Source organism: Moschus berezovskii, chromosome 11 (genome assembly GCF_049115385.1).
Source record: "Moschus berezovskii isolate FMDL1 chromosome 11, NW_MosBer_1.0, whole genome shotgun sequence".
Taxonomy (NCBI): domain Eukaryota; kingdom Metazoa; phylum Chordata; class Mammalia; order Artiodactyla; family Moschidae; genus Moschus; species Moschus berezovskii.
This window is the reverse complement of record NC_142470.1, coordinates 6,263,392-6,291,279: the sequence shown is the minus strand read 5'-3', so window position 1 is coordinate 6,291,279 and position 27,888 is coordinate 6,263,392. Positions and strand designations below refer to the sequence as shown.

Here is a 27,888-nt window from a genome sequence, read left to right as displayed (position 1 = left end):
AGTATTGGAGTGATGCTGTGTCTGCAAGTCAGGGAGCACCAAGGATTGCTGGGACCAGGAGAGGTGAGGAGGAAGACGGCATGGGGCAGATTCTCCTCGAGAGCCTTCAGCGAAAGCATGGGCTGCTGACACCTTGTTGCTGGACTTCTAGTCTCCAGGAATGTGGGAGCATACACTTCTGTTGTTTAAAGTCATCAAGTTTGTGATCTTTTATGATATTAATAGTGACCCCAGGAAACTAGTGGGGCTGCCCCTGTGGCTCAGACGGTAAAGAATCTGCGTGCAATGCAGGAGACCTGGGTTTGATCCCTGGGTTGGGAAGATACCCTGGAGAAGGGAATGGCCACCCATTCCAGTATTCTTGCCTGGAGAATTCCATGGATGGAAGAACCTGGTGGGCTACAATCCACAGGGTTGCAAAGAGTAGGACACAATTGAGCAACTAACACTTTCACTTTCAGGAAACTAGTATAGATATTAACTATACTTACGAGTTGTATGGCCTTCACCAAGGTCTTGGCATCCTCAATTCTAACAGGGAACTGTTATTAGGATTGAGCTAAACTCTGTGAAATAATAAGTGCTCAATGTGTTGAAACTGCTGCTAGGGTCATCAGGCACTTCTACCTCCACCACCTCCACCACCATCATCAATGTCATCAGCATCAGCGTTATCATCAATGTCATCAGCACCATCATCATCACCATCATCACCAGCATCATCATCAACATTATCACCAGCATCAATGTCATCAGCACCATCATCATCAACATCATCACCATCATCACCAGCGTCATCATCAACATCATCACCATCATCAATGTCATCAGCACCATCATCATCAACATCAATACCATCATCACCAGCGTCATCATCTACATCATCACCATCATCAATGTCATCAGCACCATCATCATCAACATCATCACCATCATCATCATCAACATCATCACCAGCAGCAGCAGCAGCAGCACCACCATCACCCACATCAAATCATGCTATGAAGGGCTTTTTATCCAGAGCCAACCCTGCCTTGACCCTCTGAGGGAAGGAGATGGACAGGGGCTTAAGCAAGCCCTCTTAGTGGGCAAACTCACATGGAGACATGCCAGGTGTCCTGCCCTGTCCTGGTACCTCACTTTGTCCTGCTGAAAGGCAGGTCTTGAAATGACCACACTGCCGAAAGCACCCTGTCCTGGAAGCTTAGGGATGGTGAGTGATGATGTGGTGGCAAGTGTCAGGAATGACAAATAAAGCCATGGACCAGCATCAAGGAAAGACAAGAAGGCATCCATCTCTGTCTCACTGCCTGGAGCTGTAGATTGATGGGTGGGCGGGAGAATAGTTGGACAGCAAGGAGGACAGGTGGAAAGAAGACCTTCGTGCCCACATCCCTGTCTGGGCATCTTGATGGCTGGTCCAGCCCTGGAATGATGGGACTGGTCAGTAACAGTCAGTGCCCAGAGGTGGTTTGGGGATTATCTGTTCAGTACAAGGAAGAAATCAAACTAGTTTTGTGCATCAGTATGTCTGTGTATGCAAGTGTGCTTTCCCCTGAGAGCCTTCTTTGTTCAGAACTTGGGGCAGAGCTTTTAAAATGCCCTGTCCTCTACCTCAAAAGGAATGATACACACTTTTGTCTATCTGGCCAGCTCTCCCTTAATATGGCCAATTCCTCTGCACGCCCTGAATAACCACCTTTGGTTTCCTGCCTCATTTTGGATCTGTTTCTCTGAGTGGTGGGCACTGTGTGGCATGCTGTGATGGAAGGCCTGGGGATCAGACATGCTTCACATCCAACAAATAATTGCTGAGTGTTGACTGTATGCCTGGCATTGTGCTGGGCATAGGATAGAAGATAAATGAAACTTTGGTCTTGACTTGAGGCTGCTCAAACAGTGTACTCTAACAGGATTTGTTATGAGTAAATAAAGATTATTCATTTACTCATTTGGACAGTATTTCTTAAGCACTTACCATGTGCCAGGCACTGAGGTTGGCAGGAGGTCTATGATGATGAACAAGAGAAGGGATCACTGTTGGCATGATATAGTCAATCAGTTCTTCTGCCAGATCTTCCCATCTGACCTTGAAGGACTCCTTTCCCCTCTCTGACCTCAGTTTTGCTGTCTTTTTAAAGCTGGGGTCTTTGAATCTCTTCATCCTCAACGTTGTTATGTTTGGCACATAGGTTGGTAGTCAAATCATTTTTCCCCCAAGGGCATTCCTTTTGTTAAAATTTATTTTCTTGATGTATGGTTGCTTTATGGTGTTAGGTTCTGCTGTACAGAAAAGTGATTCAGTTATACAGTTTTTATATTCTTTTCCATTATGGTTTATCACAGGATATTGAATATAGTTCCCTGTGCCATACAGTAGGACCTGTTGCTTATCCATTGTATGTATAATAGTTTGCATTTGCTAATCTCAAGCTTCCAATCCACCCCTCTGTCCTGCAGCCCCTCCCTCTCCCACAAGTCCATTCTCTGTATCTGTGAGTCTGTTCTGTCTCATGGATGAGTTCATTTGTGTCATATTGTAGATTCTATATATAAGTGATATATGGTATTTGTCTTTCTCTTCCAGACTTACTTCGCTTAGTATGATAATCTCTATGTCCATCCATGTTGCTGCAGATGGTATGATTTCATTCTTCTTTATGGCTGAGTAGTATTCCATTGTGTATATATACCACATTTTCTTTCTCTACTCCTCCGTCAGTAGACATTTAGGTTTTTCCTGTATCTTGGCTGTGGTGAATAGTCCTGCTATGAACATAGGGGCCCAAGCCCCTTCTTGAAGGAGACAAGATAGTGGAGGTTAAGGTAGGCAAGATAATGCCCCCCAGATGCCCACAGAACTTGTAAATCTATTACTTGTCATGGCAAAAGGGACTTTGTAGAGGTGGCTAAATTAGGAATCCTGAGATGGAGAGATGACCCTGGATTGTGTGGCTGGGCCCGTTGTAATCACAAGGGTCCTTCTAAGAGGGAGGCAGGAGAATCAGAATAAGTGAAGGAGATGTGATGACAGAGCAGAAGGAGAAGAAGCTATTTTAAGATGCTGCATTACTGGCTTTGAAGATGGAGGGCAAAGACCGTGATCCAAGGAGTGCAGGAAGCTTCCAAAAGCTGGAGAAGATAAGGAAACAAATTCTCCCCTAGAGGCTCAGGAAGGAACACAGCCCTGCCAGCACCTTGATGTTAGGACTCCTGACCTCCAGAAATGAATGTGTGGTGTTTTGAGACACTGAGTTTGTAGTCATTTGTTACAGCAATAACAGAAAACTAACACAGAGTCTGTAAAGTCCTTTCCAGGGATCTCCAGCCCAGGAGTCCTCCAGGGCTCCTGAAATTTCCTGTGTCTTTTGTCTGCCATACAATCCCTGGCTGAGACACCCAGAGGTTAGATGAGGTGGTTCCTGTTGGGGAACGTTGCTGAGGGGTGTGGGGTAGTTGGGATTGGGCAATTCCCCAAAGAATCTTCTTTTCTCTCAGTACAGAATATCTCAGAACAGCCTTGATGATGGAAAGTCAGACTTTAGACTGTAGGTCTGGCATTCTCCCGACCTTCCACTACAGGGCTGCCCATTTTGGTTTTCTCCACCCAGTAAAGTTGTTTAAAAAAAAAAAAAACTGAAAAAATAAAAATGAGGGGAAATCCCAGTGGAAGCTGATGACCTACATTTTAGCTTGACAAGTAGAACCATGGAGAGGATCAACTCCCTTTGACTACTATTATCCTTCCAAGAAACTCCAATACTTTGGCCACCTTTTGCAAAGAACTGACTCATTGGAAAAGACCCTGATGCTGGGAAAGATTGAAGGCAGGAGGGGAAGGGGACAACAGAGGATGAGATGGTTGGATGGCATCACCAACTCTGTGGACATGAGTTTGAGCAAGCTCCAGGAGTTAGTGATGGACAGGGAAGCCTGGTATGCTATAGTCCACGGGGTCACAAAGAATCAGATACAACTGAGCAACTGAACTGAACTGATCCTTCCATGGAAGGAAGAGCAACCCTTAGCTCCCCAAGAAGGAAACAGATGGGCTGCAGAAGAAAGGGCCGTCCTTCCAACTGGAGCACATGTATGATAGCCCTCTTTCTCATGTTGCTCTGAATGGGAGGAACGTGATCAGCCTAGCACTGGTCCAGCCTTCGGAACTGTCAGGTAGCCTGAGAGACTCCCTCTGGTAGATTGTGATGGAGGGGGCAGGGCCTCCCAGATTCAGAACCGGGCACTAGGACTTCCCTGGCAGTCCAATGGTTAAGACTCGGCGCTTGCAATGCAGGGGCCCGGGTTTGATCCCTGGTCGGAGAACTACAGCCATGTAGCAACTGAAATCCTGTCCTGCAACTAAGACCTGGTACAGCCAAATAAAATAAGACCATATATATCACGTTTTGAAAAAAGAACTGGGCACTGCAGAGGCTTCTCTTGGTTTCCAGGCAAGGAGCAGTTGCTGATGATTCCTAAACAGGGTGATATGAGCAAAACTGGCCATGAAGGCAGCTTCTCTGGCATTGACAGTAAATGGATCAGAGGGAGGAATGTCTGCGGATAAGGAGGACAGTGATGGGGTTACTGAATTTGTATCCAGAGTCTTTACAAATGCCCTTCCCTTTGGCCCAGCAAGTCTGCTTATGGGAGTGTATCCCAAGGAAACGATGGAACTAGTGCTTAAATGTGATGAAGATAAAGATGTTCTTAATAATATTGTTCATTATGAAAATTGGAAACATAACAACATGGGCAAGTCTTATCCAAAGGAAATAGTTTGTAGTCATTAAAAATGATTTTGAATGGTGTATTTGACCTTCTGGAGAGATGCTTACAATATGCTGTTCACTGAAAGGTATCAAGTTAAAAAGAGTATGTTATTTATACGTGAACAGAACTTCTGCTACAGTAGTACGCATTTGTATAAGGTTTACAAATATGCATGAACATTTTGAAAGTTATGTGTAAAAATAAGAGTAATGATTTTTGGTTGGTAGAATTCCCTTTTTCTGCATGTCAGGAATTTCTATGTACAGTTCCATAGGAAGCAGTTGTCAAGAGCTCAGATTCTGGAGTTGTATAGGCCTAAGCTAATATTCAACCCTGAAGGAAATCAATTCTGAATATTCACTGGAAGGACTGATGCTGAAGCTGAAGCTCTAATACTTTGGCCACCTCATAGTTAGAGTCAGCTCATTGGAAAAGACCTTGATGCTGGGAAAGATTGAAGGCTAACGGATAAGGGGACGACAGAGGATGAGATGGTTAGACAACCCCACTGACTCAATGGACATGAGTTTGAGCAAGCTCCTAGAGATAGTGAAGGACAGGGAAGCCTGGTGTGCTGCAGTCTGTGGCACCGCAAAGAGCTGGACGTGGCTTAGTGACTGAACACCAATGACAAAACGAATATCCAAGCTCTGCTGCTTACTGGTTTTCTGTCTTTGGGCAAGTTGCTTAGCTTCTCTGGGCTTTCGTTTCTCCTCTGTAATGTGTGGGTAAGAGTTGGATTTGCCAGGCGTGAGGGAGGGTTCAGTGAGCTAATAATGCACAGGCAACATCTTGGCATATGGGCTGATGCATAATGAGTGCTGAGGAAATGTCCGTATCGCTAGTGTCATGTGTTTTTAAATGAATGTATGAAAATGAAAGTGTTAGTTGCTCAGTCGTGTCCAGCTCTTTGTGACCCTGTGGATTGTAGCCCACCAGGCTCCTCTGTCCATGGGATTCTCCAGGCAAGAATACTGGAGAGGGTAGCCATTTCCTTCTCCGGGAGATCTTCCCAGCCCAGGGATTGAAGCTGGATCTCCTGCATTGCAGGCAGGTTTTTTACCGTCTGAGCCACCAGGGAAATCCCTGGATAAGCAACAAGGTCCTAATGTATATCACAGATAGCTATATTTAATATCCTATGATAAACCCCAGGTTGGGAAGATCCTCTGGAAGAGGGCATGGCAACCCACTCCAGTGTGCTTGCCTGGAGAATCCCCATGGACAGAGGAGCCTGGCAGGCTGTAGTCGATGGGGTTGCAAAGAGTCGGACACGACTAAGCGACTAAGTGCACTAAATACTTGATAAACCATGATGGAAAAGAATGTGAAAAAGAATGCATATGCGTAACTGAATCACTTTGCTGTTCAGCAGAAATTAGCACAACATTGTAAATCAACTATACATCAATACAATTTTAAAAAAAGAAAAGGAAGATCAAAGAATCGCGTGTTCAGCTCCTCAGGGCCAACTCCCAGTTGCTGAGCTTTTGGTTCTGAGCCAAGCATAGTGCTTCCCTGCCTGGCTTTGTTGGATTCTCACAATGATGGTTCTCAGCGAGGGGAAACGCCTTGTTTTACAGATGGGGAAACTGAGGCTTGGAACCATGTAGTAAGCTCTGAGAAGCCCTATGGCAGGAGAAGGGTGGAGCCAAAATTCCAACAGATCTGTCTGAGGTCAAGTGAAAGTCGCTCAGTTATGGCTGACTTTGTGACCCCATGGGCTGTACAGTCCATGGAATTCTCCAGGCCCAGAACACTGGAGTGGGTAGTCTTTCCCTTCTCCAGGGCAATCTTTCTAACCCAGGGATTGAACCCAGTCTCCCAAATTTCAGGCAGATTCTTTACCAGCTGAACCACAAGGGAAGCCCAAGAATACTGGAGTGGGTAGCTTATCCCTTTTCCAGGGGATCTTCCCGTCCCAGGAATTGAACCGGGGTCTCCGGCATTGCAGGCGATTTTTTACTAACTGGGCTAGCAGGGAAGCCCGTCTGAGGTCAAAGGCCAAGGTTTTGGCTGAATTAGTCACTGCAGGGTTCAGAAGGAGGGAGGCAGTGGAAAAGATTTGGTAAAAGCCAGAGCAGGCGCAGAAGGAGGCGTTGGACATGGTGAGTAAATATAGAGCAGAGAGGCAGGGGCTACTGGGTAGAAGGTGGGTATAAATAAATATATACACAACGGAATAGTACTTAGCCATAAAAAGAATGAAGTCATGTCATTTGCAGCAACATGGATGGACCTAAGAGATTATCATAACAAGTGAAGAAAGTCAGACAAATACCATATGAAATCACTTATATGTGGAGTCTAAAATACAACCCAAATGAACATATATCTATGAAATAGAAACAGACTCCCAGAAACAGGGATCAGACTTGTGGTTGCAGAAGAAAAGCTGGTGTCCAGACTCTTCCTTGATAATTGTGGATGAATGCTGGATGATTCCACGGGCTTTATTTTCTAAGAACTAAGGTCGGTTGACAAGTTGCCAAGTACAGGAATATTTTTTAGAGAGTGACTGGAATTTAGAATTCTTGAACTAAAAATAGTCCGTTACTAGAATTCACCAAGATCTCAGACAAACTGCTTCCTGAAGAAAGCAGATGTCCACGTCACCGTGCAAACCCCCACTATGCGCATGTCCACACGGTGAGCTGGAATTCTGTCTCTGCTCTCTGTGCACTGGCCACCTTGTCTTATGCTAGCTGTGGCTTTCAGTGACTTCTCTTTAATAAGAGACTTGTTTATTAGGGAAAACTTCAAGTATATACAAAGTGAGCAGAACAGTATAATGAATCCCTGCATCTCATGTGGCTCAATGGTAAAGAACCCACCTTCAGTGCAGGAGACACAGGAGACGTGGGCTCAGTCCCTGGGTTGGGAAGATCCCCTGGAGAAGGAAATGGCAACCCACTCTAGCACTCTTGCCTGGAAGTTTCCATGGACAGAGGAGCCTGGAGGGCTACAGTCCGTGGCGTCACAAAGAGTCTGATACGATGGAGCACGCACACATGGATGTATCTCCACCCCCCAGCGTCACCAAATACCCTGAAAACCTGCCATTCTTGTTTTCTCTCTGCCTCCTTCCCCACTCCACTCCACCACTCCACGATGCTCATTTTTTATGGTTCTTTTCTTATGAGGTAAAATGTACAAACACTGAAGTACTGCAAATCTTTGCTTTACACTTTTGACAACTAGATACACTGGGGGAACCCGCATTCCCATCACAATATAGAGCACTTCTGCCTTCCCCGACAGTTCTCTTGCTCTCCCTATCCCCTAGACAACCCCTGATCTGACTTATTTCAACTTTGGTTAATTCTGCCAGTTCCAGAGCGTTCTATAAGTGGAACCATATAGTAGACACTCGTCTGTGGCTGTCTCCTTTCATGCAGGACTGTCTCTGTGAGATCCATCTGGTTGCCTGTATTGGTAGCTTGTTCTGTTTTCTGGCTGAGTGGTATTTGATTACATGAATGTACCGCAGTTTGTTTATTCATTCACCAGTTGACGGACAGCTGGCTTGTCTCCAGTGCTGGGCTATTGTGAATACAGCTGCTATGAATATTTATTTGATTGAGGACAATTCTTTAAAAAAATTTTTTTTAATCAGAGTATAGTTGTTTTAAAATGTCGTTTTAGTTTCTGCCTGTGTGAATGCTAAGTCACTTCAATTGTGTCTGACTCTTTGTGACCCTATGTGCCGTAGCCCACCAGGCTCCTCTGTCCATGGGATTCTCCTGGCAAGAGTACTGGCGTGGGTTGCCATTTACTTCTCCCGGGGATCTTCCCAACCCAGGGACTGAACCCAAGTCTCCCTGTGTCTCCAGCATTGCAGGCGGATTCTTTACTGCTGAGCCACCAGGGAACCTGACTCTGCAAATGGCACGATTTCATTTCTTTTTACAGCTGATATTCCATTATATATATGTACCACATCTTCTTTATCCATTCCTCTGTTGATGGACGTTTAGTTTGTTTCCATGTCCTGGCTACTGTAAATGGTGTTGCAATAAACATAGGGGTGCGTGTATCTTTTGGAATTATAGTTTTTTTCCAGGGGTTTGCCCAGGAGTGAGATTGCTGGGTCATATGTTAGTTCTACTTTTAGTTTTTTTAAGAACCTCCAGACTGTTCTCCATAGTGGCTGTATCATTTTACATTCCCACCAACAGTGTAGGAGGGTTCCCTTTTCTCCACATCCCCTCCAGCATTTGTTGTCTGTAGATTTTTTGTTGATGGCCAATCTGACCAATATGAGGTGATACCTCATTGTTGTTTTGATTTGCATTTCTCTAACAATTAGTGATGTTGAGCATCTTTTCCTGTTGAGCCTCTTAGCCATCCCGATGTCTTCTTTGGAGAAACATCTGTTTAGGTCCTCTGCCTGCTTTTTGATTGGGTTGTTTGCTTTATTGCTGTTAAGCTGCATGAACTATTTGTGTCTTTCAGAGATGAAACCCTGTCAATTGCTTCATTTGCAAATATTTCCTTCTAGATCTGACCCTGGCAGCTGCTCCCTCACCCCTCCCCACTTTGTGGGGGTCTCTGAGGTCCAGGCCTTGGCTCCTGTCAGTTGCTGCCCAGCCCACAGAGGTTGTGCGTCTGGGGGTTAAGCCCACCTGGTCCTCTCTCTCTTCCCTACAGATATTGGCCCAGTGACCCTCACATCGGACCCAGCGGTGTTTCAGAGGGAGCTGAGAGATCTCTACGTGCAGGTGGGCTGTCCCGCCCCTGGCTGCCGGCCCCTGTGGCCTTCATCCCAGTGCATGCCAGAGGCCCAGGTTACTGCCACACCTAGGGGCCAAGATGGTGCTTCCTATAATGACCTGCCACCAACTCTGCCTGGGGCTCCCCCTCAGCTTGGAGGTCCTGGAGATTCCGTACTGCCTGGGGTTCCTTCCTTTATTCAGTGAACCAAGTACCTACAGGAGTCCCTATGCCTGGCACATAGTAGGTCTTATTATTGACTGCATGAATGCAGGGGTGGAAGGAGCGGGTATGTGACAGCTAAGGGAAGATGTTTGCGTGTTAAGTCGCTCAGTTGTGTCCTACTCTTTGCGACCCCATGGACTGTAGCCCACCAGGCTCCTCTGTCCGTGGGATTCTCCAGGCAAGAGTACTGGAGTGGGTTGCCATGCCCTCCTCCGGGGATCTTCCAAACCCAGGGATGGAACCCGTGTCTCTTGTGTCTCCTGCATTGGCAGGTGAGTTCTTTACCACTAGCACCACCTGGGAAGCCCCAGGGAAGGTGCAAGAGAGGTCAGTTCAGACCCCCAAACCCAGCCGAAGACTGGGTCAGACATCCCATGCCACCTGGGTTTTTTGGCCACACTGAAACCCTGGTTCAGCCTCTCTCTCTCCACCCTGCCAGCTTCCTGAATGCAGGGCGTTTTCTGATGTGTCTAGCTCACTGCCAAGTCCCCCAGGGCCCAGAACAGGGCCCAGCACACAGAATGAATGAGTGAACCAAGGAGAGAAGCGTTTACTGAGATTACCACGTGCACATCCTGATTCTGGTGCTGGGTGTGCAAACCTGGGGAGGCAGAAAGCTCCCAGCTGGTGAGCGGGGAGGGAGGGCCGTGTGCTTGTTTGGGATTGACTCCAAGGTGGGTTTGGTTTTCCCAGTGATATCCCTTCCCAGCTCAGTGATAAAGAACCCACCTGCCTAGGTAGGAGACTTGGGTTCAATCCCTGGGTCCGATCCCTGGGTCAGGAAGATCCTTTGGAGAAGGAACACTCCAGTGTTCTTGCCTGGGAAGTCCCGTGGACTGAGAAGCCTGGCGGGTTACAGTCCATGGAGCTGCAAAGAGCTGGACACGACTGAGTGACCGAGCATGCAGGCACGCACCAGGGCAGGTTAAAGAGAAGGCTTGACAAGGCGGCTGTGAATGTTTTCCTCTGCCCACCCGCCCCTCTCCTTCCCTGGTGACCCGTCTACCCCTCTGTCCTCCAAACCTTGGCTCGCTCATGCCTTCTTTGGCGTACCTGTTAGATGCTTCCGGGGCTCCATCCTTCTCCCCCCACTTGTAGCGCTCATCACCACGGTAATTAAATAACCGTGTTGTGTTTGTTAATGTAAAGTCTGCCTCCCAGCCAGACTCCGTGGGAGGGAGGGACCGTGTCCCTTGGGCGTGAGTGAGTGAGTGCAGGAATGATAGATGGTGCAGGTGAGTCTCAGGGAGGGAGTAGTCGGGCCAGGCCCAACCCCTGGGCTCGCAGGACAGAAGCCACGGAAGGGGATGCCCCCTCCCACCTCCCAGGGGGGGCCCCACGTGGAGGAGGTGGGTAGCAGCTGCTGACCCGCCCTGTCCCGCAGGGAGGCGGGGACTGCCCAGAGATGAGCTTGGGGGCCATCAAGGCTGCCGTGGAGGTGGCCAACCCCGGCTCCTTCATCTACGTCTTCTCCGACGCCCGCGCCAAGGACTACCACAAGAAGGACGAGGTGCTGCGGCTCCTGCAGCTTAAACAGTCGCAGGTGAGCTACCGGCCGGGGCTCCGGGGGCCGCTGGGGTCTCAGAGGGCAGCCCCAGCCCCCGCCGGGAAAGCGGAGCTGGGGCTTCTCCTGCACAGCCTGGGGTCCAGTTCCCACCGGCCGTGCCGGCCAGCCCACTGGTGGAGCCGGGCTGCGAAGTCCAAGTGTGTGCTCATGCTCCGGCCCCGCCCTCCAGGCTCACGCCTCCCTGGCGGGGGCCCACATTTGATACAGACCACACCACTCCTCCGCTCCCTTCACACCCCGTCCGAGTCTGGGCGATCCATCTTCCTCCTGGCATCTCCTCTGCTCCCTGTCATGTCATTCTTCACCCATTGTCTCAGGGTCTGGAAGATGCGTTGGGGTTTTGGCTCCTGGCTGTCACAGCGAGCGGCGGGGGAGGCGGGTTGGGGGGTGTGCAGGGAGGAATCCCTGGGGAAAACCTCAAGAGCTGGGCCTCCTCTCTGGACGGGAGAACTCCTTTGCCCTCTCATCTAGAAGAAACGTGGGTTCTCCGCGGTTCTAGCTCTGCGGCATCCGGGGTCACTTGGAGCAGAGTCGATTTCACTCCCTCCCTTGTAGATTTCATAACGGCTCCTACTGTGTTCCTGGCCCTGTGACGGACACATGACCTGCATTGGTCCTGACCCCCCACAGGGCGGGAAGTCTCATCATTCCCATTTCACAGGTATATCACCCGAGCGAGCCCAGAGAAATGGCAGGACTTCGTCTGGGTCACTCCCTCCGGGTCTGGCCTCTGCCTCCCCACTCCATTCATACCTGAAGGTGGAGAGGACGCCATGAGCCAGGCTGCCCATCTGTCTTCTAGGTGGTTTTTGTGCTGACGGGGGACTGTGGTGACCGCACCCACCCTGGCTACCTGGCCTATGAGGAGATCGCCGCCACCAGCTCCGGGCAGGTGTTCCACCTGGACAAGCAGCAGGTGACCGAGGTGAGCCTGCCCCGACATGCCCGTCCCTGGGCAGCTCTGCCCGTTGGCTGGCTTCCAGGAGCAGTGCCAAGTGCTCGCCTCACAGCAGGAGGCCTGGTGCTCAGGGCTTTCTGGCATCGTCTTGTAGAACCCTCTCAATCACCCCCAAAAGTAGGTGCTGCTGGTTCCTCAGTTTTACCGGTGAAAAAGCGTGGGGCCTGAAGGAATATCCTGGGTTTTAAACCCGGGATACCCAGCAAGTCCAGGCTGGCAGGATGGATCTAGCAAAGCTCGGCAGAGTAGGGTTGTTAAGGGGAGCTTCTCCCCAGAGTCAAGGAGCCTGGGGGTGGCTGGAGGAGCAGCAGGGCCATCAGAGTCAGGCAGTGCTGTTGGGACAGCAAGCCATGCCTGGGGACTTGGCAGGGAGGGGCTTGCTTGATGCTGTGGCCCGACATGCAGGGCCGCCGATGGCCCAGCTGACTGGGTGTCTGTGTCCTGGTCTTGGGCTTGAAGTAGGAGCCCCCTGCCCTCCCCTCCGGGCTCGTGAGTTGCTCAGGTCTCTCCCAGCTTTCCCTCTGCCCGACACGTCCATTCCTCCCCCGGAGCCAGAGGCATCCTTCCAGTGGCATGCTGGTAAATATTTCACGACCATCTCTTTCTGGAAGGAGCAAGAATGTCCATTTCCCTGGTGTAAATACGCCTACTTGGGGTGATTTCAAGCTGCTGTCATAAAGTCATAGAGCATGGGAAGTGATGCTCGTGATCTGCCATCTTGAGCCTGTGTGAGCCAGCTCCTACATCCTACCAGATCCTCTAAAACAAATCTGACCAGCAGGCCCCTCCCCTCTGTCCCCCGGGGAAGGTCCAGACGCTGATCTGAGTTCTGCCTCTCCGAGCCCATCGCCTGGGTTTCCCCACCTTGCCTGCCGCTGCTGTCTCTCTGCTCTTTCTTCAATACCCTGTGTCTTTTCTGACTCAGGGCCTTTGCTCATGAGGCTTGTTTTACCAGCTCCTCCTCCCCAGACTCCTCATCTTCCCAGTCTGAGCGGAATCACGCCTTCCTCGATTTTTGTCAAGATGAAGTCTCCTTTCATACCCCCTCGAAGCGCCCTGGTGGGCTTTATATAATCATAATTTTACAACTGTGTGATTATTTAATGCCATTAGGCTGTGAGATCCCCGGGGGCAGGGCCCTTAAGGTCCCATTTACGGCTGTGTCCCCAGCACCTGGTGCAGCCTCCAGCGTGGAGCAGGTGCTCGGTCAGTCTGTGGACACAGACACCTGGTGAATCGGTGACATGGGGTACCTTGGGCTGGAGGAAGAGGAGAGGGGGAGGAATGGCATCTCAGGCCGCCGTGGCGTGGCCTCCAGCCAGCCCGTGTATTGTATATTTATGTCTCCAGGGCCGTGTTTAGGTTAGCGCCTTCGCTCCCTGTTGACAGATGGCGTTTACGGTTCTCTGCGACACGCCAAGATTTATTTCTTTTGGCATGTCAGTCTGCTCTGGCACTGAGCCGCCCAAGAGAGGGTGGGAAGCATTTCAGAGTGGAGTGATGGCTTGGTCCTTGTTTGGGGGTGCATCTTATCTGGGCAGTTGCTCGGGAACTGGGTTCCTGCCAGCAGCAAGTCAGACTCCAGGCAGCAGGTGAGTTGGTGGCGGACAACTTGCTCAGGTGTGGGGCTGAACTCTCCAAGTCTCTCACTCAGGGCATGGAACCTGGGGCGAGCCCCTGGCTCCTGGCCTTGGTGCCAGCCTTCTGCTGTGGGAGCCTGGCTGGGCAGCACATATCTGATGTACTGGGATCTCCAGTGGTCAGGACTGGTTGCCCCTGGGTAGGGGCCTGGGTCCCTCCCCTCCCTGGAAAGAGCGCCATCATCTGTCAGCTTCTTGCCTTGTACCTGGTCCCTTCCAGATGTTCCCAGACATTTGGCAATGGTCACCACCAACCTCCACCCCCAGGAGAGAGGGAACGGTGCCTTTGCCTGGCTAGAAGCTGCCGAAGTGCCCACAGCCTGCCTGTGTTTGTCCTTTGACCTTTTCAGAGCATGTCTGATGTGCCAGGAGTGGCACATTTTGCACTCACTCTTCTCTTTGTTTATTGAGCACCCACTACACGCTGGGGCAGCTTTAGGTGTGGGGTGCCGAGAGATAATCCATCAAGCTTAGATCTCATGCTTTTAGGCATTTAATTTTCTCTGCCTTTGAGATTCTGGAGTAACGAAAGGAAGGTGAAGATCCTCTCCCCTCTGGCAGAGGTCTTTTGGAGCTCTTGCCATCCTTCAATGGCCAGTGGGGGTGGGCATTAACCAGGGGAAAGGTGAACTGATCCCTCAGACAGTGAGGCGGGGAGGGGGAGGGAAGGTGGAATTAACAGGTGAGGAGACACAGGCCCTGAAGGTGACCCCGTCCTGGATCCTTCCCTAGGGAGGCAGGGTGGTGGGGGTGGGTGGCGGTCAGGTCACATCTGGCTTCAGACCCCACCCTAACTCTGCCACCTGTCTACTGTGTGACCTTGAGCATGGCACTTAACCTCTCTGGGCCTCTGTTTGGTTAAGTTCACAGTTGGGTCATGAGGGCCCCTGCCTGGAGAGATGGTGGCAAGGGTGGGAGGAAGACCCACCCTTGGGAGGGAGCCCTGAGTGAGAGTTAGTGGTGGCCACGGATCTCCAGCCCCATGCTTCGACAGGGAGTGCAGAATACACACTCCAGGGGTCCGGGGAGCCCCTCTCAAGATTAACAGCCCTCTCGGGATAATGTTCTCAGGAAGGTAGAGCCTGGGGACAGTGCCCCGTGATGCCCAGTTGGCAGAGGCCCTCAATTTTCTGATCTGTGGCTCCTGAGGTCCATTCAGTGACCCCCTCCCCGCCCCTGCCTCACTGCCCCAGCTTCCTCAGCCTCTCTGGCTGTCAGATGTCCGGGAGGAGCCTTGGTTGGGAGGAGGGGGCGGTGTTAGTGGTGGTGATTTATCTGCCGTGAAGAGCTGAGCAGCAACCATCTGGCTGGGGTAGCAGCGCCAGATTCTCTCATTCCTTCCCCATCAGCGACAGAGAGACGAGCCCCAGCGCATTGCTGGCTCCCAGGCCCCCTGGTCCTGCTGACATCTGGAAGTCATTACCTTCGCAAATAAACATTAAGCCTGCTTGATGAAGCCTCTCTGCTCAGGAGTGTCCCTAGATTCCTCTCTGAGCCCCGGAGCCATCGCTGGGTCCAGCAGGCTTTGCCCCCAGGCCCGGGCCTGAGGGGGTCTGGTCTTGCTGTGGGCCAGAGGGTCTGCACCCCCAGCTCCGGAGCGGCGATGTGTTACAGGGCAGCCCTCGTGGGTGGGGCGCCTCCTGATGGGGTCGCTGGCCTTCTGGCCCATCTCAGCCCTCTCTCCGTGGCGTGGTTCAGTAGCCTGAACTCTTGGGCATCTTCTCTCCATCAAAACATCCTAGAAAGAGCTTGTCATGACAGTTGCAACACAGTAGCGGGTGTGGGACGCGTCTGGGTAATTGTCAAATGGTGCTGCCACCACCTCCTGCCAGCTTTGCTCAGTTATGATTTCCTCCTGACCCCTGACAAGGCCTGGCCCCGGGGGAAGGGGACAGTGGTCACAGAGCTGTTGCTTTGCTGTGGGGGAGCTGCCTCACTTGGCCAGCATCTGTCCGCCTTTCTAGCTGGGAGCCTTGGCTGCTACGTCCTGTCCACCCCCGCATGGACGAATAATCCTGTCCTCATTTCTTAACCCAAACAGGTGGGATCTTTTTAAGAGAAACATTATTTAGAAAGTCAGGCAAAAACAGAAGAATGAAGTAGCTCCAAATATAAAAACAGAAGAGTTTCAGAACACAGGATTCTTGTCCCGTGATAACTGAAATCTAGCTGTAAAATCTAGGCCCGTGTGTTTCAGCTCGGTCTCATCAAAACGTAGTCATTTTCCAAATCTCGAGCAATTCTTCCAATTCCCTTCTGTTCCCTTTCTCTTCCATGGAAGATCATGTGGTAGGCAGAGTTGAAGGACTGGGATTTTAGCAAGGATGACCAATATGTAGCATGCCAGACACCACTTTCTAATTCCATATCCATGGCAGACATAGCTAATCAATTACAGGCCTTTTTCTAATTGAGTCTGAATGTGGCTTCGCATTTCTCCAAACGGCGTTCCAAGAAGTCACTTCCAGTTGATTAGAGCTGGCAAGCGACAGGATAGCTCTATGGTTGCTCAGGTATATTTTAAAGTCATACTTGTAAAGATATGCCCGTTCCTTTTAGACGATTTTTACTTAAAAATTTTCTATGAGACGTGTCAAAGATATTGAAAAAAAAAAAAAAAAGTACTATCTAGATTTAGCAATTCACATTTTTGCTCCAGCTGCTACATCTCTCTCTTTCTATACTTTTTGTTGGATCATGACACCTTATCCATAAATAATTCAGCGTGGATTAAAAAAATAGACTCCAGCGTAACCCATAGTATCACCTAATATAATGAATAGTACTTTGCGAGTATCATCTGATGCCAAGTCCATATTCAAATTTCTCTATTTGTCCTCAAGATGTTAAATCAGGTTTTAATCAAGGGCTGTGCATTTTATGAGGTTGTTATGTCTGTTAAGTTTCCTTAAATCTGGAGGGGATCCATCCTTTTTTCATGCCACTAGCTTGTTGGAGAGGCGTTGATTATGCGATGTCCTGCGTTCTGGATTCATCTGATTGTTTCCTTATGGTGTCACTAAGTTGTTCGTTTCTCCTCCACTTGTTCCCTCACTCCCTCTAAACTGGAAAGTGAAAGTGTTAGTCACTCAGTCATGTCCGACTCTGTGCGACCCCATGAACCGTAGCCCATCAGGCTCCTCTGTCCATGGAATTCTCCAGGCAAGAATACTAGAGTGGAGATCTTCCTGACCTAGGAATTGAACCCGGGTCTCCTGCACTCCAGGCAGCTTCTTTGCTGTCCGAGCCTGGAAGTTAGCTTTAAGTGACTAATCGGATGGAGGCTGAGCTTTGTGGCAGAAGTGTGTCGTCCTTGGCGCACTGTGTGTGTTTTCTATTACTTCACACCAGGAGGAAAATGATGTCTGATTATCGCCATTACTGATGACCATTTTGGTTGGTTAAAGTGGTGACAGCCAGCTCTTTGCATTACAAACCCTTGTTTTTACCTTTCTGACCCAAGGAGGTCAGTGGGGTCACTTTGGGGGCTCTAGTTCCCCAGAAGCTTTTCATCTCATGGTTTTAGCATTCACTGAGGATGCTTGCCTGAAACAATTATTTTATTAGGAGGTTGCAAAATGATGATTTCCTAATTGCGTCATTCCTTCCACATTTGTTAATGGGCGTTCTCCCACGAAGAAGAGCTTTTGCTTTTCCAAAGGGGTGATTTGGTTCCTCCGAAGTCACAGTTCCTACTGAAAAAATAAGGGTCACACTTCTTTCTCTTTAATTGAGAATTTGCCTTTATTGGTGGCAAATGAGGTTTTATTGTTTTGAAGTTTGATTTTCTTTTTGAGTATTTTTGTGGCACCTAAATTACATGGTGCTTCCCCAGTGGCTCAGATGGTAAAAAAATCCGCCTGCAGCTCAGGAGACCCGGGTTTGGTCCCTGGGTCAGAAGATCCCCTGGAGAAGGGAATGGCTATCCACACCAGTATTCTTGCCTGGAAAATTCCATGGACAGAGGAGCCTGGCAGGCTAAGTCCACAGGGTGACAAAGAGTCAGACAGGACTGAGTAACTAACCTTAGATTGTATAATTCAGTGTAGTTTGATTGATTATAGTCATTATTCTTTTGGAGGCTCAAAATCTCCCAAATTTAGCCAACAGGAGCTCCTTTATGCTGGTTCCTATATCCTTCTGATATGTCTCCATTAGTCTTGTTTTCTTGCCTTGCCACATAGCTTACAGGATCTTAGATCCCCGACCAGGGATTGAACCTGTGTCTTCGGCTGTGAAAACTCAGAACCTTAACCACTAGACTACCAGGGAATTCCCTGTCCCCATTAGTCTTTGAGATCTTCCTTGCTTTATGAAATTACCAGTGGTCCTAGGCTTTCCTTGTATATTGCCTGTCCCAGACCCGAAATCAGGGTAAATCATTTCTCCAAGGAACTCTAGTGGAAAACGGTAGTTAGAAACCACTGGGTTCTGAATTCACTTGGAATAAATTTATATTTAAAGAATATCCATGCAGCTCTCTCTTGGCCATAAAAGGAAAATCTTGGTTGATATTTCCTTCCTTGCTTTATCCTACAAGAGACATAAAATGGTTTCACAACCACAGTATGGCTAGTTCTGGTTGTTATTGTTGATGTTCAGTTGCTAAGTCATATCTGACTCTTTGTGACCCCAATGGACAGCAGCACGCCAGGCTTTCTTCCCTGTCCTTCACTGTCTCCCAGAGTTTGCTCAAATTTATGTCTATTGAGTCGGTGATGCCATCCAACCATCTCATCCTCTGTCACCCCCTTCTCATCCTGCCCTCGGTCTTTCCCAGCATCAGGACCTTTTTCAGTGAGTTGGCTCTTTGCATCAGGTGGCCAAAATATTACAGCTTCGGCTTTAGAATCAGTCCTTCCAATGGATATTCATGGTTGATTCCCTTTAGGATTGACTGGTTTGATCTCCTTGCAGTCCAAGGGACTCTCAAGAGTCTTCTCCAACACCACAATTCAAAAGCATCAGTTCTTCAGCATTCAGCCTTCTTTATGGTCCAGCTCTCACATCCGTTCCTGACTACTGGGAAAACCATAGCTTTGACTATATGGACCTTTGTTGGCAAAGTGATATCTCTGCTTTTGAATATGTTGTCTGAGTAAATAAGTAAGTAAGTAAGTGAAGTCTCTCAGTCGTGTCCGATTCTTTGCGACCCCATGGACTGTAGCCTACCAGGATCTTCCATCCATGGGATTTTCCAGGCAATAGTACTGGAGTGGGTTGCCATTTCCTTCTCCAGGAATATGTTGTCTAGGTTTGTCATAGCTTCCCTTCCAAGGAACAAGCGTCTTTTAATTTCATGGCTGCAGTCACCATCCACAGTGATTTTGGAGCCCAAGAAAATGAAATGTCACTGCTTCCGCTTTCTCCTTCTATTTGCATGAAGTGGTGGGACTGGATTCCATGATCTTAGTTTTCTGAACATTGAGTTTTAAGCCAGGGTTTTCACTCTCCTCTTTCACCTTCATCAAGAGGCTCTTTAGTTCCTCTTCACAGGAGACACAAAACAATTTCACAATCACAATACAACTAGTCCTGCCAACTGCTAACTACTAAATAAAGGTCTCTTTGCACTTTCTCTTTTTGTCCTCAGGGTGCCTCTCACTGAGAAAGTACAGTGGAACCCATCAGTTTCTGATTTACTTGGAGCTAACCCCTTCCCTCATACTGGAGTTATGGTATCAATTTGTTGTACAGTCAGTTCATGTTTCATTTTGATTCTGTTTTAGGGTTTGCACAGGATGCTTCTTGACATAACTTGGCTTGAAAAGAGGTGGTTCAAAACTGGAGAGGTTCCCACCTCCCTCTTTTCTGGTTTTCTTACTGGAACCTGGGTGGCTCAGCTATTGCTAAAGAGGAGGTGTGAGCTGGGTTAGGGTGCGGGTGGAGTTGAGCATTTGTGAGGTGAACTTGAGGACCCTGTTCAAAAGGTGTGTGCTCTGCTGTGTCACACATAGTGAGCAGATGCCCTGAACCCCTTACCCTTCACAGCCACTGAGCCTGGGACATGACAGAGGGTGTCTGCCCACATGGGGCTCCCAGGCCAAGAGAGGTGACGGGCGTGAAACTAACTAGGAGTTGGTTGCTAAGGAAGGGGCAGGAATTTCTGCAAAGAGAAGAGCATTTTTGAGGGGGGGGGGAGCTGCCCAGGGTGGCATGGGTTGGGGGTCCAGACTGGCAAGCATGGGGGCGTCTGGAGCATCATGATCTTGCGTCAGGTTGAAAGGGTCAACCAGAGAACTCAGGGACTTAGAGACTGTGGTAACTATTGGAGAAACAAGATAATTTTGTGTTTACTAGAGACCATCTTGGGCTTCCAGGTGGCACTAGTGGTAAAGAACCCACCTGCCGAGGCAAGAGACATAAGAGACGCAGGTTGGATCCCTGGGTCAGGAAGATCCTCTGGAGGAGGGCATGGCAACCCACTCCAGTATTCTTGCCCGCCGAATCCCATGGACAGAGGAGTCTGGCGGGATACGGTCCATAGGGTCGCAAAGAGTGGGACAAGACTGAAGCGACTTAGCAGGTGGGCAGAGACCATCTTAGATTGGATCCAGGGCTGTTAACATGGGGCCCATGCACGTAGGGGGATGGTCTTTGAGGGGACTTGAGAACCTCCTGAAATCATACTCTAAATGTATGCCCAACTAGTATGATGTTCTGGAGAGTTACCTGTCACCTGGTTTTTCAATGGGACTTGTCCAAAACATAAGATTTTTATTATTTTTTTATTTAATTTAATTTTTTGGGCCATGCCCTGCACAGGGCTTGTGGGATCTTAGTTCCCCGACCAAGGATGGAATCCCAGACCTCAGCTGTCAAACCGTGGAGTCCTAACCACTGGACTGCCAGGGAATTCCCCAAATGTGAGAATAAGCAATTGTACAACCAAGGATATTAGATTTCTCAGTGTTGTGATAAGGGTCAGGAGGAGACTGTCCAATTAGAGACATGGTCCAACTTAGAGAGCATGGTGCCTGGTGGGGGTTGTAGTCTGAGGGCCCTTGGGCAGGGATGGTGAACCACGTTGTCCTGGGTGAGATCCTGGACTTCCAGGGCACATCGGTGTGTGGGAAGCACCAGGAGGGCTTCCTGGAGGAAGTGATGGCTGTCATAGAAATTGGCCACGTGACAAAGGAGGGGCGTCATCCCAGCAGAGGGGTGCCCTCTGCTCCTTCCATCTGAGCTGAGTCCTCTGGATGCCTCCATTCAGGTGTCATAGCTCTGAGACCATAGGCCAAGAGGGAAGTAGTGTGTGAATCAGGTCCAGTGTAGGGCAGGGGGGACTGTGATGGCTTCAAGTGACCTGGAAAGCCTGCATGCTGCCTAAAACCGGGGACCAGATGCTGCACGCAGCTGGTAGCCTGCTGGGACCCACCTCCGGTGGGCCAGACACAGGCAAGGCATCACGGACATCTGCTGGCGTCAGCCTCTTGCTCCTGCCTCCCAGGTGCTGAAGTGGGTGGAGTCAGCCATCCAGGCCTCCAAGGTGCACCTGCTGTCCACGGACCATGAGGAGGGCGGCGAGCACACGTGGAAGATCCCCTTCGACCCCAGCCTGAAGGAGGTCACCATCTCCCTGAGTGGCCCAGGGCCTGAGATCGAAGTACGAGACCCGCTGGGTACGTGTGCCCCGGGGCTGGCCTACTCCTTGGCCCTGAGACTGAAATCAAAGTCCAGGATGGGACAGAGAGGAGGCCGGGAGATTTTGGACATAAGACTCCAGGAGCACCGAGGGTGAGGGAGATGCTGAGTGGAAGGCAGAGAGGGTGAGGATGCAGGGAGGCCATTAGCAGCCCAGCAAAGGGAGTTAAAATGATGACAGTCCCTGGGGCTGCCAGATTCACGTGGCATCTTCCTCTGGGGTCTCTCTTCAGTGGTCTGGAGAGTCGGTGAGGCAAGGATTAGTGGCACAGTGTAGAGATGGGAAGGGGGTGGGCTCTGGGAGGTGGGGTGACTTGCCAGGGTCATCTAGGCTCCATATGATTCGGACCCGGCTGCCTGGTGCCACGGTGCTCCAAGGATGTCCTGAGTACTCTGGTCCAGAGGCCAGGGGTACCGCTGGCACCCGGGAGGGACGAGGATGGAGAGCTGGAGGAGGGAGAGGCCTGGGTACCCCCAGAGGCCTCTTGTCAGTTTCTCTAGGAAGCCTGAGGCAGGCGTTGGAGGGCTGTGGGTTCCTGGGGATGGGGAGGGGTCTCTGTCAACCCCAGAGGGTTGGGAGCTGAGCAGGTCTTGGGGCTTCCACAGGGAGGATCCTGCAGAGGGCTGATGGCCTCAACGTGCTCCTCAGCATCCCTGACTCCGCCAAGGTTGTGGCCTTTAAACCTGAGCATCCCGGGCTGTGGTCCATCAAGGTAGGAGGCCTTGTCTTCCTGGGGTTGGGGAGACCAGCTTCACCAAGCTGAGACATCATCTTCCTCTTGCCTGGGCCCTTGGGAGCCTGGAGCCCTGGGAAGCTGAGGGTTGGCGCATGGTCATATCAATGGAAGTAGAGGGGCAAGATCAGAGGAGGAGTATTCTGCTTTGTGCCAGTGAGAGAAGTGGAATGGTTTTGGGTTAGTGAGGGAACTTCAAAGAAGTACTTGGAGAAACCGCTCGGGTATCCAGAGATGGGCGACAGGGTTGGCTTGTGGTTCAGGCCCCTGTCCTTTGAAGAATACACAGGAGAGGCTAGGGTGACCTTGGGCTCAGAGGCACAGGACTGGCAGGGGAGCAGTGTCTGTTCTAACTTGCCAGGGGCTGGGGGCCTGGAGCTGGGGGCAGGGATCCTGGCCAAGCACCCTGGGATGGGGTGGGCTGCTGTCTTGGAAGCACATGACTCTGGCTGATCAGCAAACAGTTATGGAGCCCCTACTGGGTGCTGGGCTTCCCTGGTGGCTCAGTGGTTAGAAACCTGCCTGCCAAGCAGTAGACTTGGAAGATACAGGTTCAGTCCCAGGTGGAGAAGGAAATGGCAACCCACTCCAGTATTCTTATCTAGGAAATGCTATGGACAGATCTAGGAAATGCTATGGACAGAGGAGCCCAGTGGGCTGTACAGTCCATGGTGTCGCAAAATGTCACACGACTGAGCGATTAAACCAATAGCAACTGGGTGCCAGGCGCAGTGCTGGGCGCCGCAGGCACCGCTGTTCTTCAGGTTCTGAGCGTCTGTGGGCTGAGAGCTCTCATGCCAATGGAGAAGGCAAGGCAGGGCTTGGGGGACCCGTGGTGTTGGGGTGGGGAGCGGGAACAACAGGGCCACTGAGAGAGCCCCCACTGCTTCCTTCCCCTCCCGTGGGGGAGCACTGTGCTGGGTCCCCAGGGGGCGGGTGAGTTACCCACAAGTCTGCAAAGGTGGGAGAATTCCAGCTGCTGACTCCAGGCCGGGTCAGGCCAGCCACCTCCCACCTGGAGCTGGGGGGCTGGGCTCGGACACCCGGTGACGCGAGCCTGGGCCTCGGCTAGGTCTACAGCAGCGGCCGCCATTCGGTCAGGATCACAGGCATCAGCAGCATTGACTTCCGAGCCGGCTTCTCCACTCAGCCCTCCCTGGACCTCAACCACACCATCGAGTGGCCCCTGCAAGGTACGGTGCTCCGGGCCCTGGGGTGCTGCAAGGCCGCCTTCTGCAGGGGTGGGGCTCACCTTTGGGAAGCTGGGGGGTGCAGTTCCGGGGGCAGCCATGAGCCTGTGACTGTGGAGCGGGCTTGCAGGGGTTGGTCCAGCCTCTCTCTCACAGCACAGTGAACTGCACCCAGGGCCAGCACCTTCCCTTTGGGTTCCAGCCAGGGTGACCCTGGGACCATTTACTTTTAGAACTTCCTTCCTGTCCCTCAAGGCCTCCATGAGTTCAGGCTGTCCCCCTAACCTTCCTTTCCCTTTCTCTTTGTCAAGATTTGTCTGTCTAGAGCCCCACTTTTTCCAGTGACCATCAGGCTATTGTTGTTCAGGGGTTAAGTCGTGTCCAACTCTTTGCGACCCCATGAACTGCAGCACATCAGGCTTCCCTGTCCCTCATTATCTCCTGGAGTTTTCTCAAACTCGTGTCCATTGAGTCAGTGATGTCATCCAATCGTCTCATCCTCTGTCGCCACCTTCTCCTCCAGCCTTCAATCTTTCCCAATATCAGGGCTCAGAAATATGGTCTTTTGCCATGGGGCCATTTGGAGGGTTTTGCTGGGACCAGCTGAACAGAGAGATGGGAGGGACTAGGCCAGAGCATATTAAAAAGCAGAGACATCACTTTGCTGACAAAGGTCCATATAGTCAAAAATATGGTTTTCCCTGTAGTCTTGTATGGAAGTGAGAGTTGGGCCATAAAAAAGGCTGATCACCAAAGAATTTATTCTCTCAAATTGTGATGCTGGAGAAGACTCTTGAGAGTCCCCTGGATAGAAGGAGGCCAAACCAGTCAATCCTAAAGGAAATCAACCCTGAATATTCATTGGAAGGATTGATGCTGAAGCTGCAATACTTTGCCCACCTAATGTGAAGAACCAACTGATTGGGAAAGACTCTTGTACTGGGAAAGATTGACAACAGGAGGAGGAAGGGGTGACAGAGGATGAGATGTGTGGTTGGCATCACTGACTCCATGGACACGAGTTTGAGCAAACTCTGGGAGACAGGGAAGGACAGGAAAGCCTGGAAGACTGCAGTCCATGGGGTCTCAAAGAGTGGGACTCAGGGACTGAATGAGAACAAGGCCAGGTCAGGATAACTCTGGCCCACTGAATAGGAACCCCAGAGTGGTGTGTGCTGGGTCCTTAGAGCTTGCTTTTGAGTCTGTATGTCCTCTAATGTTTTTCATTCTTGTCAGCCCTTATGGGTTTCCCTGCCAGGACCCGCAGTGACATTTCCAAAATGAAAAGTGGGCTGCTTGTTCATTCTGTGTTTTTTTTTTGCCAATAGCAAGGAGGTGGGAGGGAGGCAGAGAAACTTAACTCCTGTTCTAAAGCCAAGAGAGATGAGAAATCCTAAGTGAAGTGCTATGGGGGTGGTGGGGGAGAGTTTGAAAGCAGAGTGGTCCTCAGGGACAGTCCCCAGTGGGAGAGGGTGACGGGGGCCATATGTGACCCTCTTTGGTTTCTGCTTTTGATAAAGATGTGGCTCCATCCAAGACATTTTTTAAAAGCGAGGGAAACAACAGGACAATCGCAAGTGTTAAATAATGATTGGCATGCAACCGCAGGGCACCAGGGAGTGGGGGAGGCTGCAGCGAACTGAACGGTGGGGGCCTGGGCCACGGGAGCAGCTGCTCCGTGCCTTTGGCTGGTTGTTACAACATGGGAAGGAAACCCAGCACTAATACACTTGATTTTGCAAAGAAATCTGGACTTCTAGATTTATACATGCCCTTTCTAGACTGTTTGATATTTTTTTTCAGAAGATGGAAGGCATTTCATGGATCACGTCTACCACATCCTCTGGTTCCCAGTTTATGATCAGAGAGAGAGAGAAAAAAAGAAAAGAATAGCTATCTGAAAAGGGAGAGAGCTAACAGTTTCCAAATCAACTTAGAAGATTGTGAAACCCAAGTCCAGTTCTGGCTTTACTGAGATAGTGTGGAAAGTACATTTCCAATGAGATGGGAAGGGAGACCACAGGAAAGCCAACCAGGAGTCAGCATTTCCAAACTGGGGCGTGCATCTCACCTCAGCCTGTCTCGGAACCTGTCGGTTGACAGCCAACACCAGAGTTAATGGGGGATGGGAGGGTGCCCTTTCTCAGTTCTGCTCCGTGAGCGCCCCAGTCTGCAGAGCAGGGGTGATGCAATCATGGGAAGCCATGGGCTGGAGGAGAGTGGTGTTTCAGGACCACGGACAGTAGCAACCCCCCTTCTCTCCTCGTCCCACCCAGCATTCCTTGGCCCGGGGAAGAGAAGGTGAGGGAATGGGTGGTGGTGGACCAAGCAGGCTGGGTCCCTAACCATGGCCCTGAGGTGGGGCCCCTGCTTGGGGAGCCTCATGGAGCCCAGCACAGATGCCAGCACCTCCTTCCCCACACTTTCCTCTGCAGGCGTGCCCATCTCCCTGGTGATCAACTCCACGGGCCTGCGGGTACCTGGCCGCCTGGACTCAGTGGAGCTCTCACACGGTTCAGGACGGTCCCTCCTGACTTTGCCCACGCAGCCCCTCTCCAACGGATCAACCCACCAGCTGTGGGGTGGGCCGCCCTTCCACAGCCCCCAGGAGCGTTTCTACCTCAAGGTGAAGGGCAAGGATCATGAGGGAAACCCTCTCCTCCGTGTCTCTGGAGTTTCCTACCTTGGGGTGACTCCAGGTAAGTAATTGACTCCTACCACCCCCAGCTCCCTGGCTCGCTTGGAGGCTCGTTTCTCCCTGGAAGACTTTCCTGATTCAATTAGATTAGGAAATGTTTATTCATTAAACTGCAGGCTCTGCAATACATTATGCTGAATAGTGAGATGCTTCAGATGCAGTTTTCAGCTCCAGGGTTTACTGCAAAGTCATCTATGCATCCATAAATCCACCCATGCATCTATCCATCCATCCATCCACCTGTGCATTCAAAATTCATTTTATATTAGTCATGGTTCTAGAGATTGTAGACACATCAGTGGGTAGGTTAGTGAATATAAGTATGCCCTTGCATAATCATAATTACTATCATTGTCATAACGATGGTAACACTAACCTAATCACCATTTTGAGCACATCTCATGGGACAATCCTGGGCCAAGCACTTGCCATGCATTTGTTCATTAAATGCTTACACCAGTTCCTTTTTTTTCCCCCTCCTGGTCTAAAGGGTTTCTTTTCATATTCTCTTGCATGCTCCTTTCAAAATCTATCTTTTCAAACCTTTTATTTTGAAATGATCTTGAAGAAGTAAAGTGTGAAGTGTTAGTCACTCAGTTGTGTCCAACTCTTTGCTACCCCATGGACCGTAGTCCACCAGGCGCCTCTGTCCATGGAATTCTCCAGTCAAGAACACCAGAGTGGGTAGCCATTCTCTTCTCCAGGGGTTCTTTCTGGCCCAGGAATTGAACCTTGGTCTCCTGCATTGCAGGCACATTCTTGACAGTCTGAGCCACCAGGGAAGCCCAAGGTTACCATAATAGTAATAAATTTCTTCATTTACCTTCTCCTGTATTAACATCTTTTTTTTCCATTTTTTAAAATTGAAGTTTAATTGCTTTACAGCGCAGTGTTAGTTTCTGCTGTCCAACAACAGGAATCAGCTATATGTATACATGTATCCCCTCCCTCTTGAGCCTCCTTCCCACCCTACCCCACCCCCACCCCTCTAGGTTCTCACAGAGCACTGAGCTGACCTCCCTGTGTTCTTACACCCAGTTCTGAGATGTGTCTCCATTTTATTGCTGGGGAACTGAGACCGCTGACTTCACAGGGTTGCTCGGAGGGTTGCATAAGCTAATGTACAAGCAGGATGGCTCTCAGATGCTTAGAGGTTGTACCCAGTATGTAGGAACCGTGAACCACGCCCTTCCACGTGGTTGCTGGCACTGTGATGTCACTGTAGGCACGAGTTACCTGTGTCCCCCACCTTTGGTCGTGATGTGCTGTTTCCCACATGTGTGGCTTTTACGGGTTTCCCATGTGCCCCAGAGATCTCGGCATCCAGGCTGGAGGCTCCCAGAGAGCAGGGCAGCATCTTTGGCTTTCCAGATCTGCCTCTGGTCCTGGGGAGTGGGGTCTGAGTTCACTGGGCACCAGCCTCCTTACTGGGCTTGCTTCCCTTCTCCTGCCCACTTCCCACTCCGCTGGTAGTAACCCAGGAGGAGCTCAGAGGTGGATGGCACTGACACCCTGCATCCGTGGTGCTGGGGGTCTCAGACTCCCCTGGCCACTTCTCTTAGGGATGCAGAGAGGGTGCTGAGATGCCCGTGCTGAGGTGGGGGACTTTGAGGACCTAAATGGGGCAGGGCATCGCAGGGCTAGGGGCTTGGGGCCCCTTCCTTCAGTCTCCTGGCCTCCACTCCTTGGCTCTGGCCCCCGGGACTCCTCCTGCCTTGGCCTTTGCAGCTTTCAGGAGGCATTTTC

General features: G+C 50.5%; 1 protein-coding gene across 4 annotated transcripts in view; it reads left to right on the top strand.

Moving 5' to 3' along the window:
- HMCN2 (hemicentin 2) overlaps window positions 1-27,888 on the top strand; it is a 173,898-nt gene that overhangs the window by 13,572 nt on the left and 132,438 nt on the right. For all 4 annotated transcript variants that reach the window (XM_055399540.2, XM_055399542.2, XM_055399541.2 and 1 more), the window contains exons 2-8: window positions 9,424-9,494; window positions 11,096-11,254; window positions 12,081-12,203; window positions 21,327-21,498; window positions 22,127-22,233; window positions 23,327-23,447; window positions 25,880-26,143. In XM_055399540.2, coding sequence (XP_055255515.2) covers window positions 9,424-9,494; window positions 11,096-11,254; window positions 12,081-12,203; window positions 21,327-21,498; window positions 22,127-22,233; window positions 23,327-23,447; window positions 25,880-26,143 — 1,017 coding nt within the window. The remainder of the gene's footprint in view (window positions 1-9,423; window positions 9,495-11,095; window positions 11,255-12,080; window positions 12,204-21,326; window positions 21,499-22,126; window positions 22,234-23,326; window positions 23,448-25,879; window positions 26,144-27,888) is intronic.